This window comes from Ahaetulla prasina, chromosome 17 (genome assembly GCF_028640845.1).
Source record: "Ahaetulla prasina isolate Xishuangbanna chromosome 17, ASM2864084v1, whole genome shotgun sequence".
Taxonomy (NCBI): domain Eukaryota; kingdom Metazoa; phylum Chordata; class Lepidosauria; order Squamata; family Colubridae; genus Ahaetulla; species Ahaetulla prasina.
In genome coordinates this window covers 6,849,035-6,867,189 of record NC_080555.1, presented here as the reverse complement: position 1 = coordinate 6,867,189, position 18,155 = coordinate 6,849,035, and the positions used below count along the sequence as shown (strand labels likewise).

The 18,155-nt window shown below is 44.0% G+C and overlaps 2 protein-coding genes across 8 annotated transcripts in view; both read right to left on the bottom strand.

Annotated features, from left to right (window-relative positions):
- Positions 1 to 4,246: 4,246 nt before the first annotated feature.
- Positions 4,247 to 7,640, bottom strand: LOC131186490 (mucosal pentraxin-like). The gene is made up of 2 exons (XM_058160127.1): positions 7,411 to 7,640; positions 4,247 to 7,237 (listed from the first exon to the last, which is right to left on the bottom strand). The coding sequence occupies exons 1-2, from the start codon at positions 7,484 to 7,486 to the stop codon at positions 6,633 to 6,635; spliced, it is 681 nt and encodes a 226-aa protein (XP_058016110.1). The 5' UTR covers positions 7,487 to 7,640; the 3' UTR covers positions 4,247 to 6,632.
- A 2,515-nt stretch (positions 7,641 to 10,155) lies between these two features.
- Positions 10,156 to 18,155, bottom strand: part of CAPN1 (calpain 1) — a 43,318-nt gene continuing 35,318 nt past the window's right edge. For 6 of the 7 annotated variants that reach the window (XM_058160154.1, XM_058160153.1, XM_058160150.1 and 3 more), the window contains 5 exons: positions 18,057 to 18,121; positions 17,084 to 17,152; positions 15,218 to 15,296; positions 14,162 to 14,278; positions 13,461 to 13,568 (listed from right to left, as the gene is read on the bottom strand). In XM_058160154.1, the coding sequence (XP_058016137.1) occupies positions 13,465 to 13,568; positions 14,162 to 14,278; positions 15,218 to 15,296; positions 17,084 to 17,152; positions 18,057 to 18,121 (434 nt within the window). In that variant the 3' untranslated portion in view covers positions 13,461 to 13,464. Of the gene's footprint in view, positions 12,187 to 13,460; positions 13,569 to 14,161; positions 14,279 to 15,217; positions 15,297 to 17,083; positions 17,153 to 18,056; positions 18,122 to 18,155 lie in introns of those variants that run through there. The other variant, XM_058160156.1, reaches the window with a different exon arrangement.

Sequence of the window (18,155 nt, the reverse complement as noted above, 5' to 3'; positions counted from 1 at the left end):
AAGCAAGGTCAGCTCTAAGGTCATTTTTACCTTTAAAGCTGTTTTTAATTCTGGCTCATCTGTGGTAGTTTGGTCCTTTTAAAAGGACATGGCTAAATTACTTCAGGTTCCACCAGTTATTTTACTCTTAAGAACTTAAGCTTTGGCTAAAAATTACCTCAGGCCTCAAGATTTGACTTTATTTCAAGAAAGCAGAAAACTCCTGGGCCTGAAGTACTTTCAGGTTCACTTTTACACCTTTAATTACTTGAGCAGCTAGTCCTCTACATGTTTTCTTTTATGAATTTTAACCTGTGCTAAAATTTCTTTCCTCAGGTCCCAAGAGTTGAACTTTATTCAAGAAAGTAAGGTCAGCTGCAGGGACTGAAGCAATTTTGCCTTTAAGCTAATTTTAACACTTATTCACCTGTGGTAGTTTAGCCCTTTTAACTGCACTGGCAAAAATTGCCTGAGCTTTTTTTTTTTCCCTTTTAAGGGTACTTCGAACTCTTACTCATCTGTGGTGGTTTGGTCCTTTGAATAGGACACAGCTGAGATTATCTCAGATTCCACCCATATTTTACTCCTAAAAACTTGAACCTTGGTTAAAATTATCCAGGACCCAGAAATTTGCCTCATTTCCCTGAGGGAAACCACTTTGTGGGATTGAAGTAACTCACTATATGTGAGCTGTGGCATTGGGAGTCCTTTAAGAAAGACCCCCTTGAGATATTACCTCAGCCACCACTGGGGTTTTACTCCTGAGGAAATATGCACCCTTGTTAGAATTACCTCAGGTGCCATCCTTACTCCCTGAGAATAGACTAAAATTACCTCAGATACCATCCTTACTCCCTGAGAATAGACTAAAATTACCTCAGGTGCCATCCTTACTCCCTGAGAATAGACTAAAATTACCTCAGGTGCCATCCTTACTCCGAGAATAGACTAAAATTACCTCAGACACCGTCCTTACTCCCTGAGAATAGACTAAAATTACCTCAGACGCCGTTCTTACTCCCTGAGAATAGACTAAAATTATCTCAGACGCCGTCCTTACTCCCTGAAAATACGCTATTCATTCGCTCCCCTCAGCACCCCACAACATCCAAGAGCCTCAAAGCTAGGATTTACCTCAGCGTGCAAGAGGCCACATTACGGTCTAATCTGCGAAGACTTCGGCTGCGGAGGCGCCGTAGGGAGAGATTTGTTTGCTTTCCTCCCACGGCCCGCAGTATCGTCTCTTTCGAGCGAGAAAAAGAGACGAGGAGAAGGCGGCGAAGGCAGCACGTGCGGCTCCTGCAACGCGCTCGCGCTTTTGCCTCAGCTCAAGAAGCCCTCCGACTTTTCAAAGTGTCTCCACCCCGTGGGGCGTGGGGTAGGGGTAGAAATAGAGGCCGCTCAGCCAATCCGAGGGGGGCGGGTTTCCGAAGCAGCCAATCGCAGCCGAGGTGAGCGCGGGAGGCGGTTCCCAGAGCGCTTGGCGGGAAAGGCACGTGGCTCAACACGGACAGGTGTGTGCCGCGGCGGACTCACAGGTTGAGGGCGATTGGAAGCAGGCACGTGGACTGGGCACGTGTGTGTGTCAGAGTGTCTCAAATAAGATGAGATAGATAAGATCACCTTTATTGTCAGTTTCATATGGTGGGCACACCTGGCCCACATTAAAAATGAAATTCTTTTGCCTGCTGTCAAAAGAATCTATCTATCTATCTATCTATCTATCTATCTATCTATCTATCTATCTATCTATCTATCTATCTATCTATTCTTTTATCTATTCTATCTATCTACTCTTCTCTATTCTATCTATCTGTCTGTGTCTAAACTATCATCTATTTAGCTATCATCTCATCAGAATCATCAATCTACTATCTATCTATCTATCTATCTATCTATCTATCTATCTATCTATCTATCTATCTATCTATCTATCTATCTATCTATCTATCTATCTATCCTACTGTATTCTATCTATCTATCTATCTATCTATCTATCTATCTATCTATCTAATCTATCTACTCTATTCTATCTATCTAATCTATCTATCTACTCTTCTCTATTCTATTTATCTAAATCTATATATGTATATGTGTGTCACAACACATATACACACACATATACACAACATATTTACACATGCTACACACACACACACACACATATATAACTCTATATATTATGTCACACACACATGCATACACAACACATTTACACATGCTACACACACACACACACATACACACACACATATAAATCACTGTCCATTTTGAATACCTAGTATTCATGGTGTAATGGCTTCTCTAGGTTTCATTCCTTCTGGGAACCCTTTGGACTACAAATCCCATTCACCTGCCAGCCAGCAATTGCCCCTTTTGCTTGAGAGGCTGAGTTAACTTTAGCTTTTCTTTGGTAAGAGGCTACCTTCCCACCCCACTGCAAAGTTCCAGTTTTTAAATTATCGCTATTATTTTTGTAGAGGACTGAGAGATCAGAGGGAGTCTTGGGTTTATACAGGCAGTCCCCGACTTACAACAGTTCATTTAGTGACCGTGCAAAGCTGCAATGGCATTGAAAAAAGCGACTTATGATTTTTCCTACTTATGACCATTACAGCATTCCCCATGGTTACGTGATCAAGATTCCAACGCTTGACCGCTGACTCATATTCATGACGGTTGCAGCGTCTTGGGATCGTAAGATCCCTTTTTGCGACCTTCTGACAAGCAAAGTCAACGGGGAAGCCGGATTCACTTAACAGCCGTGTTACTTACTTAACAACTGCAGTGATTCACTGAACAACTGTGGCAAAAAGGTCATAAAACGGGGCAAAAATGTTTCACTTAGCAACATAACTTTTAGGCTCAATTGTGGGCTATCTGCACTGGGGATGCTTGGATTACAAGTCCCATCAGCCACTTCCAGGGTGGGAGTATGGATAGGGATCATCCCTTCTTGCAGCAGGGTGCCTCCCTCAAAATACTTATTGTTTAAAGAAAATATGAAAATTTAATATATAAAAAAATGAAATTATGATTTTTACACACACACACACACTATAGGAAATGCTTTGGACTTCAGATCCCATCAGCCAGCTTTGCAGGTGGGGGATGATGGGGCTTAGCTCTCTTCATCATCAACCACCTAAAATTCAGGTCCTTTTTTCTCTGTTTTTGTGTTTGCTTGCAACTTTCCCACCACGATACAATCTTACCAAGCAGCACTTGTTTTTAATTTTCTTGTGCAAATATTGGATTTGTTACTTTTTCCCAGTTTCTTTTAAGGAAAAAAAAAATATCCAGGATTAGTTTGCTTTGCTTTCTAAGAATTCTGCTTAAATGTTACAAATGGAGGAATTTTTGATACATGATGTCTTAGCCTCCTGAAAATGAAAGAAATCTATCCAAATTTGAAACTGTTTCTTCCTTTGCTCTATTACAGGAACGCTTTCCTCCCCATCCCACCCCTAGTTAAACCTTTTCAAGTCCAAAAGTGCAAAATAATAGATGGTTGTCTTGGCTGTGTTGGCTTATTCATGGTTTAAATTTGGTTTATGGAACTAGCCAGATTGTCTGTCCTTGAATGACAATTATCGATATGGCTTATTTTTGCAAGCACCCAGAGAAGTGACTGATTCCTTGCGTTGGGCAAACCCAGTTATTAATTGATAAAACTGGCTGCTTTTTAATCTCAGGCAAAATATCAGCAACAAAATTGACAAAAATGAAAGTATACTGGAGAGAGAATTGCAGGTAGTCCTCGGCATGTGACCACAATTTTGAGCCCAAAGTGTTGTTAAGTGAGTTTTGACCCATTATATGATTTTTCTTGCCATATTTGTTAAGAGAATCACTGCAGTTGTTAAGTTAGACATACAGTTAAGTGAATCTGGCTTCCCCATTGACTTTGCTTGTCAAAAGGTCAAACGGCGATTACGTGACACTGCAACCGTCATAAATACGAAACAGTTGGCACAGCGTCTGAATTTTGATCATGTGACCATGGGGATGCTGCAATGGTCAAAAGTTCATAAATCATTTTCTTCAATGCCGTTGTAACTTTGAACGGTCACTAAATGAACTGTTATAAATTGAGGACTAGCTGTATAGCAGCGGGAAGATTATAACGCGCTTTGAAATGCTACCCGCTAATCTCTTTCCTCCTCCAGTGGCCCATTTCATGGCATCAAGAGATTATTTCTAACAACATATTATTTTCAAAATTGACATCGATGCAAGCCAAATAATAACGCAACAAGCAAAACCATAAACACACCACTGCCAAGGTTTATTTCAGAAGATCTCATAGGACAGATTGCGCCTTTTCTGGTGTGGTCGTCGGTTTGTTTCTTTATTGCTTTCGTTCAGTAACGAGGGGTTGCATAAAATATGTCTGAATGCCCAGCCAACCAACACCAAAGGTATAATAGATATAATTTTTTTCTTACAGAATTTCTCAGTGGACAGAAAGAACCAAGACCGATTCATTTAGCATAGCATTAGAAAAACAAACGTTAAAAGAGAAATTAACAGAAATAGTAAACTCTCTCTTTTTACTTCTGGATAATCTGTAGCGCACACACACGCATGTGCACACACACACACACACACACACAATTCAAAATGTTTCCTGTGTATTGAAGTGCGAAGAGTCACAAGGATTAGAGAACTCTGTTAAAAAAATAGATTCTCATATTGTAACAGAAAACTGATCACACACACCCAAGCTTAGTAAAATGCACCAAGTTTTGTACAGGTAGTCCTCAACTTACGACCGCAATTGAGCCCAAATTTTCTGTTGTTAAGTGAGACATTTGGTAAGTGCCTTTCGTCTGATTTTACGACTTTTCTTGCCGCATTTGTTAAGTGAGTCACTGCAGTTGTTAAATTAGTAACACGGTTGTTAAGTGAATCTGGCTTCCCCCATTGAATTTGCTTGTCAGAAGGTCACAAAAACTGATCACGTGACACTGCAACCGTCATAAATGCGAGCCAGTGGTCAAGCATCTGGATTTTGATCATGGGTGCAACGGTCGTTACTGTAAAAAAATGGTCATGTCGCTTTTTTCAGCGCTGTTGTCACTTTGAATGGTCACTAAATGAGCCGTTGTAAGTGGAGGACTACCTGTAATTCCAGCTAAGGATAAAAAAATTGAAAGCTCCCTCAAGAGGATTGAATCATAATTTCCTAATAATGCTGACATTACTGCATTGCAGGGAAAGAAATATATATCTTATGATATTATTTTGTTGTTTGTATGTACAATGAGAGCTTATGAACCAGAGACAAATTCCTTTTGTGTCCAGTCATGCTTGGCTAATGAAGAATATTCTATTCTATTCTATTCTATTCTATTCTATTCTATTCTATTCTATTCTATTCTATTCTATTTCTATTTCTATTTCTATTCCTACTAATTCTATTCTAATTGTATTCTAATTGTATTCTAATTTTGTGGTTTAATCTTTTTCATTAGAAAAAGCTGAACAAGTAATGCATCTTTGCAAAGAAATCATTCAAAATTGCAATCCCTTTTCCTTGCTAACATACTTGAAGCGGGTTTTATTTATTCCTTACCATGTTGATGCTTAAAATTTCTTTAAAATTAAAAACCTCCATTTTTTTGGTCTCGAGACCCCTTTAAGCTCTTAATCATGGCTGAGGAGCCATGCGAGGCTTCCTTGGTGTGGGCTATTGATATTTGCCATATTAGAAACGAAACGAGAAATGTTTAGGTATTTGTTTGACTTGGACTCCCTGAAAGGCTTCTAGAGACCCCCCAGCGGGAGGCAGATGGGTTGATTTTTAAAATCCAAATTAAAAAATAGCACTGGGCAAGAAAGCGAGCTAAGAGCCGAGGTGGCACAGTGGTTAGATGCAGCACTGCAGGCTACTTCAGCTGACTGCTAGCTGCAGTTTGGCAGTTCAAATCTCACCGGCTCAAGATTGACTCAGCCTTCCATCCTTCCGAGGTTGGTAAAATGAGGACCCAGATTCTTAAGGCAATAGGCTGACTCAGTAAACCGCTTAGAGAGGGACTGTAAAAGCACTATGAAGCAGTATATAACTCTAGTGCTATTTCCTTCCTTCCTTCCTTCCTTCCTTCCTTCCTTCCTTCCTTCCTTCCTTCCTTCCTTCCCTGCCTGCACAGTGGTTAAAATGCAGTATTGCAGGCTAACTCTGCCCATAGCCAGGGGTTCGATCCTGACCGGCTCAAGGTTGACTCAGCCTTCCATCCTTCCGAGGTGGGTAAAATGAGGACCCAGATTGTTCGGGGCAATAGGCTGACTCTGTAAACGGCTTAGAGAGGGCTGTACAAAGCACTATGAAGCGGTATATAAGTCTAAGTGCTATTGTTTATTGCTATGGCCAATCACACACCCTGTGGGGCAAGCAGGGGGCTAGAATCAAGTGGGGCTACTTTGGAGCTTGCAAAGCTGCTTGGTTGGTTAAGCAAGGTTTCTCAACCGTAGGCACCTGACGATGTGTGGACTTCAATTCCCAGAATTCTCCAGCCAATCATGCTCAGAGGGGATTCAGGGGGTTGAAGTCCAAACATCTCCAAGTGGCCAAGGTTGAGGAATGCTGAGATCAGGCCTGCAAGTGAGAACTTCTCAAGAAGGTTCATCCTTCTTCTCTTGGACTGAAGGCTTCACAAAGGCTCCGTCAACACGTAGCCTTGGATTTCAAACTTCAGCGAGGTCCAGGCCACTAAAGGGGCCGGCGTGGTATGTTTTTGCATGTTGCGTATCTGTTCAGCAGGCAGGACGTTGTCCCAGAGGTAGACGTCTGCGATTTCTCCCACAAAGCACTGATTCGAATCAAAGTTGCCCCCGTAGGAATCTTGTTCCTGCCCCAGCATTACCACCAGATCCGTCTTGACCTCGTAACCCTTGGCTGCCCCTTTCCTTGGCAAGCGCTGCCCATCCAACCAAAGCTGAACTATCCCAGTAGCTGAATCCCAAGTCGTACAAATCGATTCCCAATGGAAGGTAGACCGGGCTGCGAGTCTGGGCATTGTGAAGACGGCACACTCCCCTCCCACGCATATGTGGTATTCTTCAGGGTGTCGCATCAGGAGGATCTCGTTGTCGTGGTCCTGGGAAGCAGCCGAGAAGAGGACATAGCTGCGGGTCAAATCAGTGAAAAATTCGAGGGAGAGGGTGAAGTGTCGCAGCCCTTTTTGTAAGTCGGGCTTCAGGAGAACGTAGGAGTCGGTAGAAGACTTAGGGAACACGAAGGCCTTTCCTTCCAAAACTAAAGAAAGAAGAAGAGAAGACCATCAAAGGGTGGACTTCCTGCCCATGGAGCTATTCAAACACACCTTGCATGAATCCATGGTGGATTCAAAGTGGATTCATGGCAGGTGAAGGTCCTACCATGGAATGAAAGTTTCCCAAGGGACCCCCCACTTTTCACCCTTAGCTTACTCTTCTCAGTCAAGATCCCAGAGATGCAGAAGGTCACGAGAAGGATTGTACAAAGCCACAGGGACTTCTTCTCCATGATGTCACCCAACGTAGCCACCCGTTCCTGAAGTCTGCTGCTTGGAGATCCACTAGAGAGATCTTGTCGGTCTCGAGCTTGGCTGCCTTGGTTGAGTTAGAGAGACATTCTCAACGGTGGTAGAAGGATCCTCCTGCTTTTGAACAGAGTCCATGAAACACCCTCCAAAATACTTCCAAAAATGGCAAGGAAGTGCCACAGGAGAAGACAGATGGAGAAGCAGCTGTGAGATACACAGCCTACAGTGTGAGATAATGCCACAGCCGCTGTGTTGTTGTTTTTTGGCATAGACAACTTCGCAGCCTTACAACGAGGCAGCAAAATCTGCGGTGACCTGGTATAAAAACCTTCCCTCTCCAACAATCCCCACCCAATACATTTTATTTATTTATTTGTATCCCATATTTATTGTTTTTACAAATAGTTCAAGGTGGCAAACATATCCAGCACATCTTTCTCCACTTATTTTCCCCATAACAACAACCTTCTGAGGTGGGTTGGGTTGAGAGAAAGGGACTGGCCCAAAGTCAACCAGCTGACTTTCATGCCTAAAGCAGGACTAGAACTCACAGTCTCCTGGTGATTGGCCCAAAGTCACTCAGCTGACCTACATGGCTAAGATGGGATTTGAACTGATGGACTCCCGCTTTCTTTTAAAGAAATTAAAAGACGCTTGCTCCTGGGGAGGAAAGCCCTGGCAAATCTAGACAGCGTACTAAAAAGCAGAGACATCACCCTGCCAATAAAAGCGTGTATAGTCAAGGCTCTGGTTTTCCCAGTTGCAATGGATGGCTGTGAAAGTTGTACCATAGTTGTGCCAAAGAATGGAGGCCTTTGAACTCTGGTGCTGGAGAAGACTCCTGTGAGTCCCTTGGACTGCAAGGCCATCCAACCGGTCAGTCCTAGAGGAGATCAACCCTGGCTGCTCTCTAGAAGGCCAGATCCTGAGGAGGAAACTCAAATCCTTTGGCCACCTAATGAGAAGGAAGGACTCCCTGGAGAAGAGCCGAATGCTGGGGACGATGGAGGGCAAAAGAAGAAGGGGACGGCAGAGAACGAGGTGGCTGGATGGAGTCACTGAAGCAGTCGGTGGGAGCTTAAATGGACTCCGGGGGATGGTAGAGGACAGGAAGGCCAGGAGGAACGTGGTCCATGTGGTCACGATGGGTCGGACACGACTTCGCAAATAACAACAACTCCCGCTTTCTAGCCCAATGCCTTAACCGCTACACCAAACTGCCTCTCCTTCATTCATCCATCTCAGAATGAAATTTCTGCTTCTATCCACATTCTACACTTGCCATCATGAACCACCCAGAGTGACCTTTGCAGCTCAAATTAATAAAAATAAAATTGCAGGAAAGAAAAGCAATAGGTAATTTAAAAAAAAAATCAGCTAGGATTTAAAAAGGGCAGTGGCTGACCCCAATGTTTGGCCTTAACTTCGGATTTTATTTTTTATTTTTATTTTTTTTGCCATCTTGGAGAATTGCATCCAAAACTGCCCTATTTTTGGCTAAGATTTGTGTTCAGATCCTGCTGTTTTCCCACTGTGGGGAATGAAATAAGGAGAAGGTATTGGGCAACCGTGGGAAAAACGTTTCCCGGAGTGACTCTGAGTCTGATTGGAATAGAAACCACTAATTAAAAGGAAATTATAGAGGGGAATAGGACTCCCACAGTGAAGGCAACACTAATGACAAGATTTAAAGTAAGCAAGTTTGCAGCCACCCTGGGAAACAGTGGGTGCAAATCTCCCTTCTACTCAACACGTCTCCAAAAAAAAACTCTTTTTAAGACAGGTGGAGCGGCAGGGAAAAGGAACTTCAGTGAAAATGTTGAGATTTCCACAAAAAACAGAAATTAAAAAAAAAGACTAATGGGAAAAGTCAATGGCAAGCAGGATCTGGACCAGTGGTGGGTTTCTACTGGTTTGCCCCAGTTCGGGAAAACCGATTGTGGCAGCTGTGGGAAGCTCCGCCCACCTGCCCAGACTTCATCACGGATGCTCTGTGCATGCGCAGAAGGTTCTGCGCATGCGGAAAAGCACCGCACGCTCACAGTTCCAAACCGGTAGTGAAGGTAAATGGAACTCACTACTGATCTGAGCAGACTTGAATACCGGGCCCTATCCAAGAAAATGCAATTCAATGCAATAAATCGAAGAGATATAAACTTTCCACTTAAAGAAATAAAAATAAAAACAGGTATCAGAACTGCCAGTTTAAAGATTCCCAATGACATAAACTCAAATCCTACCCTGAGACTGCAAAACTTTCAATCCCAATCCAATTTCTACATCTACATTCTGAGATTACGCCTCTGCCCGCCCAGTTCTTGGTGGAAAATACAGCAATAATCTAATGACAGGAAGCGAAGAGGAACTAAAGAACCTCTTGATGCGGGTGAAGAAGGAGAGTGCAAAAGTTGGCTTGAAACTCAACATTAAGAAAACTAAGATCATTACATCCGGCCCTCTTCAATTCCTGGCAAATCGATGGGGAAGAAATGGAGGTAGTGACAGATTTTATTTTCCTGGGCTCCAAAATCACTGCAGATGGTAGAGGATGGTAGTTCCAACAGGAACGCTGCTCATGGGGTCACGATGGTTCGGACACGACTTTGCAGCTAACAACAACACAGCAATAATCACAAGTAGATGAAGCAGATGTAGTGGTGTGTTAAGCATTACCACAGTTTCTTTTATTTTGGCATGGAAGTAAAATCCATCTCTACCATACAAAAACACACATAAGAACATAAATGGTGGCACCAGAGAACTTTTTAAGAGAAGTTAAAAACCAAATCCTGAACAAGGGACCGTGTCCAAGAAGTGATTCCTGAGGCTTTCGAGGTTCTCCGATAATGGGGTACCACTAACAACCCCGGATAGGGGGCTACAACGCAAACTCTCATTAAAAAAATATTTGGCAGCAAGCGCATTAGACAGGCAAGGAGTGTGTAACAGCTGAAGTCTTTAGGCACTAGGTTTCCCAAACACACCTTGGCAGGAAGGCAAATCTTCCCGCAAAGGCCTGGAAGGGAGGTTGATTAGGCCCTGAAATGCTTCCAGAAGCTTCCGGGAAATTACATATATATATATATGTGTGTGTGTGTGTGTGTGTGTGTGTGTGTGTATTTATATATAAACACACACATGCAAAACATATGCTTGCTCCATAGGGGACAAAGAATGGAGATAATTCCTGGTTTTAACACCCCTTGCAAACAGAAGGGGTGGCCTGTAAGATAAATTTGAAGGATGGACATAATGCAAAGTAGGTCATTTCGTCGGTCACAGTAATCATGCCATTCTCTTAGCCGTAAATACAGATAGTCCTTGGCTTACGACCATAATTGGGAGTAGAGTTCCCATTGCTAAACTGGGGGGGGGTTGTTAAGCGAGCCGCGCCCAATTTTACAACCTTCTTTTCCAGCGCTGTTAAGAGAACCCCTTCAGTTGTTAAGTGAATCAGGCAGTTGTTAAATGAATCCAGCTTCCCCTGTTGACTTGGCTTGTCGGAAGCCAGCTGGGACGGTCGCAAAATGGCGATCATTTGGCCTCCAGATGCTGCCACCATCATATATACAGCCAAGTGCCTGACTTTTGATCACATGACCATGAGAATGGTTGTAAGTGCGAGGACTAGTGGTAAGTCTTTTTTTTCAGTGCTGTTGTAACTTTGAATGGTCACTAAATGAACAGTTGCAAGTTGAGGAAGTATTTTAAAAAATGAAAAGGAGTCACAGATTGAAGCGCTCAACTATAAATGCTTGATTCGCCATCAGCAAGATTAAATATATATTTTTGCCTATAACTTTGCAGTTCCCGAAAAAGGGTCAGTTTTCCAGGTACAGGTAGTCCTCGACTTACAACCTCAATAGACCCCCCCCAATTTATGGTTGGTAAGTGAGACATTCGTTAAGTTAGTTTTGCCCCATTTTACGACCCTTCTTGCCACATTTGAGAAGTGAACCACTGCCGTTGTTAAATCAGTAGCACGGTTGTTAAATGAATCCGGCTTCCCCATTGACTTGGCTTGTCAGAAGGACGCAAAAGCGGATCACAGGACCCCCCAAGAGACACTGCGACTGCCACAAATGTGAGTCAGTTGTCAAGCATCCGAATGTAAATCACATGACCTGTAATTCTGCAACAGTCATGAGTGTGAAAAATCATAAATCTTCTTTTTTCAGTGCCTATAACTTTGAAAGGTCACTAAACGAACTGTTGTTAAGTTGAGGACTACCTGTATTTATATTTTGCCAAGGCTGGGGTCATCCATCAGTAACCCCAAAAATCTTGTTAACCTGGGGAATGCTGCTAGAAACTCCAGTTCAGTTGTGTGGCAAGGCCATTTTGTGGCTTTCGCAGAGCCGTAGCGCGATTCCTGAGCAGCCTCACAACACGGGTTCTTCAAAACAGAAGTTTGAAACGAATTTGCATTCAGGTTCCCTAGAACTTGGTAGGAGCCCATATCAGAAATGAAACAACGGCAAAGTTGGAAGTGTGTATGTTTGTGTGTATGTTTGTTTCCTCTACTTGGAACAGAAGCCGCAAAAAGCGTTAACGCAAGGCACTTGCAGGTAAGGTTCTCCTCCACTTTCAAAATAAAATGTCCAGCGAGAAGAAAAAGTCCAAAGAATTGCACGGGATGTGATCCGTATCTTTTTCAGGCAAACATGGTCAGTTGTATCCACTGTGGGAAAAAAAACACAAGAGAATTTTTTTTTCCCCCTCAAAATGCCACGAGCAGAAAAAACAGTTCCTCCATTACAAAAAAAACCAGTCTTTGAGAGCATTCTGGGTTTTACAGTTTGGCCCAAAACTCATCTCTAATGATCTAAGTGCCAGAGCCCACTGTAACAACATTGCCAAAAAGGCACTAAGAGTTGTTAACCTAATCTTGCGTAGCTTCTTCTCTGGTAATATTGTACTGCTAACTAGAGCATACAAAACTTTTGCCAGACCAATTCTTGAATACAACTCGTCTGTCTGGAACCCGCACTGCATATCGGACATTAATACAACTGAGAGAGTCCAGAGATATTTCACGGGAAGAGTCCTCCACTCCTCTGTTCGTAACAGAATACCTTATGCCACCAGGTTTGAAATTTTGGGCTTGGACAACCTAGAACTACACCGCCTTCGGTCTGACTTAAGCGTAGTACATAAAATTATCTGCTACAACCTCCTGTCAATGACTACTTCAGCTTCAATCACAACAATACACGAGCACACAATTGATACAAACTCAAGGTAAACCACTCCAAACTTGATTGCAGAAAATACGACTTCAGCAACAGAGTGGTCAGCGCCGGGAATGTACTACCTGACTCTGTGGTTTCATCCCAAAACCCCCCAAATTTTAACCTTAGACTGTCTACTGTTGACCTCACCCCATTCCTAAGAGTAAGGGGTGTGCATAAGCACACCTGTGTGCCTACCATCCCTGTCCTAATGCCCCCTTTTATTCGTAACCATCTCATGTATTCACAGTCATGATTATACTTTATCTGTAATGTTATATATGCTTGACAAAACAAACAAATAAATAAAAATAAAATAAATAAAAAGGCTCATCAGAGAGGTTACAAATATCCAAGCCTTTGGGATTAGAAGAGGAAAGACACAGCACAAGAGGAAAAGGGCTGGGGAGGGAAGAGGAAAACAAAGGATAAAGGGACAAAGAAGAGGGAAGTGTGCCTGGAATACAAATTTGCTCCAACTTTGCAAGGGCCCTCCAAGCGTGAATTTGCACACCCCACTGCCAAATCTATTCTCAGTGCACTCAATAAAGTTATTTGCTTCTATGAGTGTTTCCTAGACAGCCTGCTTTAAGATAAATGGATTTCAACTCCCAGAATTCCCCAGCCAGCCTGATTTAAGATAAGTGGACTTCAATTCCCAGAATTCCCCAGCCAGCCTGATTTAAGATAAGTGGACTTCAATTCCCAGAATTCCCCAGCCAGCAGGGTTAGAAACTGTAATCCAGCCCTCCTGGATACCCCGATATGGTTACCTTAATCAAGTCGAATGTGACAATCCCATCTTTGTCCGTGTCCAGGGCTTGGAAAAATCCTGGAAAGGAAAGAGAGGTAAGGATCGATACATTCATAAATCACTAGATTAGAAGACAGCATCGTAGAAGGGGTCTTGGAGGTCTTCTAGTCCAACCCCTGTAATTAACAGAACAGAAAAATAACAGGAAACCTGGAGGCCGCTGAGAATACAAGTAATCCTCGACTTATAAACGGTTCATTTAAGTCGCCGTTGAAAGTTACAACGGCATTGAAAGAAGTGACTTATGATTGTTTTTCACACTTACGACCATTGCAGCATCCCCATGGTCACATTCAGATACTTGGCCACTGACTCACATTTATGACGTTTGCAGTGTCCTGTGAACCCCTTTGGCAAACCTTCCGACGATTCACTTAACGACCGCAGTGATCCACTTAGGAGCGTGGCAAGAACGGTCGCAAATTGGGGTCGCAAAATGGGGCGCAACTCCCTTAACAAATGTCTCACTTAGCAACAGAAATGTTGGGTTTGCTTGTGGTCGTAAAACCGAGGACTCCCTGTTCAATAAACTGGCTTAATTTGGGATCATCTGATAATTCAGCCATGCCCCTCCCTCCCTCCCCAAACACCAGGGAAGGGGAAGAACTTACGGAACATGGTTTCCAGCCGCACCAAGCAGCAGACAAAGTTGTCGAAATCTAGGGCCAGGTCGGGCTCCGCGTAGCGAGTGATGATCAACTCGTAGAGTCGCTTGTTCAGTTTGAAGCCTGCCGGGAGGCAAAGAAAGAGAGACTGTCAATTTCCCACTTAGGGGAAGGCTAAATGGGAACTAAAGGAGAAAAAGAAGACTAAAATTAACACAGGTACAGAGTGCCAAGATGTGTGTGTGTGTGTGTTTCCAATCAGGAAATAGCAGTTCAGGCAGCATTTTCACAACCTCAGCAACTTTTACTGCTGGCGTCCACTTTTACTTCCAAGCATTCTTAAGGAATTCTGGGAATACACCTATCTTAAAGAACGTTGGCTGAGGAATTCTGGGAGTTGAAGTCCACCCATCTTAAAGCATGCTGGCTGGGGGATTCTGGGAGTTGAAGGCCATCCACCTTAAAGCATGCTACTTAAGGAATTCTGGGAATTCACCTATCTTAAAGAACGTTGGCTGAGGAATTCTGGGAGTTGAAGTCCACCCATCGTAAAGCATGCTGGCTGGGGGATTCTGGGAGTTGAAGTCCACCCATCGTAAAGCATGCTGGCTGGGGGATTCTGGGAGATGAAATCCACCCAGTTTAAAGCATGTTGGCTGGGGGATTCTGGGAGTTGTAGTCCACCCACCTTAAAGTTGCTGAAGTTGAGAATCGCAGAGTGAAGACACAGAATTAATAGCAGGACACCCAATTCAAGTTCCCCATTTGATTGGGTGATGTGGGGCCAAACAGACATTCCTTACACAACCAGCACCACAGGTGTAATAGTAATAGTCACACCTGTGGAGTTACCTAGAGCTCTCACAGAAAAGGTAGGATTTAAATGCAATGGATTGAATTAGACTAAATTTAATTAATCCTTGTCCTCCAATTGAAAACCTGGCAGGGCTTTAATTATTACTGGGTTTTTTTTTTAAAGCCCTCCTTGAGGACTAGCCTGCTGCACAGGCAGCCGAGGAAATGGAAAGAAAGCCAAACGGTCCAAGAAACCGGGCATGTCACCTGCAGATTCCAGAGCCATTCGCATTTCATAGGAACTCATGCTTCCCGACTTGTCCAAATCAAACTTCCGGAAGACTGCCTGAAAAGTTTTTAAAGGGAAGACAAATGAGAGGGAAGGGGATTCTCCAGAAATTCAACAGCAATAAAGGAGCTTATTACAGAGAAAAATAAATAAAGCAAACATATACAGAAAATCTACCTATGAAAATCAAACCCCAAATCTATACCAGCTGCTTAGCTTCTTGGAGCTCCAATCCTGGCTCTCTTTTTCCCTGCCTTCCAAGTCAACATGCCTGAAACTTTATAGGGTTTCCTGCCTCAGCAGTGTTGTGCTCTGCCAGCAGCCTGTGGAGCCAGTCCTGGAGTCTGGGGAAGGCTCTGCGTCGGAGGCAGAAATGGGGCCAGGGCCATCTGGGAGCGACGCACGGACTCCAGAGCCTCCAGAGGCAGACAGCAGAGAGGCAGAGGAACAGGAGGAGCCTGTTCCTAGTGCACGCATGCGAAGAGCTGCCACAAGGCAAGAGCAGCTGAAGCAAAAAGGACAACTCAGGAGTAAGGCCAGAAGATGATTGGCCCCTCCCAGAAGGCTTAAAAGAGCAGCAAAGGCTCTTGGGCTCTTTGTAGGAAAGCAACATTGCTACATTGGTTTCTAGTCGGCTTCTCTTGTTTCTGAACTTTGTGAGGCTTTGCCAAGAAAAGTCTTTGGCAGGGTGCCAAAGAAGACAAAGGTTTGTGATAAGGCCGAAGGACTTTTTCTGAACGACTTTGTTTTGGAATTAATTTGGACTAAGCTGGGAATGAAGTAATTCCCAGCTGTTATAATAAAATAGGGTTGTTTTAAGACTAAGTGTGTCTTTTATGCCTAAGTGAGCCTACGCCACAACAAGCAGGGGGTTGGACTAGAAGACCTCCAAGGTCCCTTCCAACTCTGTTATTCTGCTATACCTACTCCATATTTACATAACAGCTCCATCTGACTTGGGAACTACATATCCCATGTTGTGAACATCAGTCTTTCTTAGGGGAAAACACAGTGGTTCCCGACTTACAACCAGACGCTTAGTGGCCGTTCGAAGTGACAAGAGCACTAAAAAAAGTGAGCTCTGACTGTTTTTTCACCCTTGCGACCACTGCAGTATCCCTCCGATGAAAATGGGCTTGGCAACTGGCATGTACATATAACTGGCAAGCGAAGTCAATGGGGAAGCCAGATTCACGGAGCAACCGTGTTACTCACGTAGCAGCTGCAGCAATTCACATAGCAACTGTGTCAAGAAAGGCCATAAAGTGGGGCGAAACTCACTTCACAACTGTCTTGCTTAGTAACATAAATCTGGGGCTACACTGTGGTCCTAAGAGCCTGACCCGACAGCAGGCAAACCGTAAGCGTCCAAGAGAAATGACCCATTTTGCATGATGTCCATCTTTCAGATCTTGATCTGCGGCTTGCAAACTAGCCAGATTCCAACAGCCAAGAGGAAATTCCGGCTTGTTTGGAAGCAACCAACAAGGATCCACAATTCAAGGCATCCAAATATACTTTTGTTTTGCTCATCTATGTGAGCAGCTGCATAGGCTGCAAGGCCACTTCGTTTTGAATCAACCAGGAGAGCCCACGAATGATGGCTTAGGGGTTACACGTGAACGATGTCCATCGTTTAGGAGGTAAGAAAACAACAACAACAACAACAAACCCACTAAACAAAAACAGGCTGAATATAATAAACGTTTCGCTGAAAAAGTCGTAACACCTTGAGAAGGATGTTATTTTAGGAGTCTATTTAGAAACGCAAACATGGCTTCGCAAACGTGGCTAAGATGTCCCTTGTTTGCGCTTTTAAACCAGCTGAGCGGATGGAAACTTACCAGATAGTTTTTAATCTTAGTCCAAAGGACGTTAAATTCCACCAAGCCGAGTTTTCCATTCCCGTCTTTCTGATAGAGGGAGGGGCTGTTAAGGAAACACACTCGAGAAAATTCACCTCTCCCTTCCCAACCATTCACTTACAAAACCACAGGGAGAAAAAAACAAAACTCTTTGTAGATCATCGAACTGAATCAAATTAGCATCTGTCCCTGTCACAGCAAGAAGTCTGTTTGTCTGAAATGGTACAGGCCTGTGATGACGAACCTATGGCACGTGTGCCGGAATTGGCACGCAGAGCCATCGCCTTCTGCTCTTCCGGGTTCCGGTGCGCCGGCCAGATGGGAAGATGATCTTCCGGTTTCCAGCTCGCACATGCGCACCGACCTAGTCTTCCAGTTTCTGGCAAGCGCACACTCCTGTTTTGGCACTCGGTGCTGAAAAGGTTCGCCAAAACACTGATATAGTATCTGGGCTGCTGGGGGTTCGGGAGAACCTCTAGCTAAGATTCTGTGCAGTTTGGAGAACCCCTCAAATCCGACTCCTGGCTGGCACCGCCCATCCCTCCTTTGTGTTCCCACGCAGCCTGTTTTGGATGCAGGTTAAGTGCAGGGCGCGCACGGAGGCTTGGGGAGGGCGGAAACCAGGCTTACTGGAAGTTCAGCAAGGCCTCTGGGCCCGTTTCCAGCCTCCAGAACCTGGGGAGGCTGTTTTCGCCCTTTCTCGCTCGAGGAAAACCTCCAGAGCCCAGGGAGGGCAAAAACGCCCCCCCATCCCCTCCCGCCATGGTGAAGGAGGCTGACTAGGCCCCGCCCATCTTGGCCCCGCCCACCCAGCAACTGGGCAGAGAACCCCTTGCTAAAATTTTTGAAGCCCCCCCCCCGACTAGATGACCTCCAAGGTCCCTTCTAAGTCTGTTATTCTGTAATCCTGCAACTCTGCAAAAATGATAAAAGGCTGTGCAAAACAGGATACATCCATCAGGTTCACCATACTTCGGCAGGATTCCAAGCTGAATCCTTTCGTGCGCAGGTCTTTATCTACAATTTTACAACAAAGTAAAAAAGAAAAGGT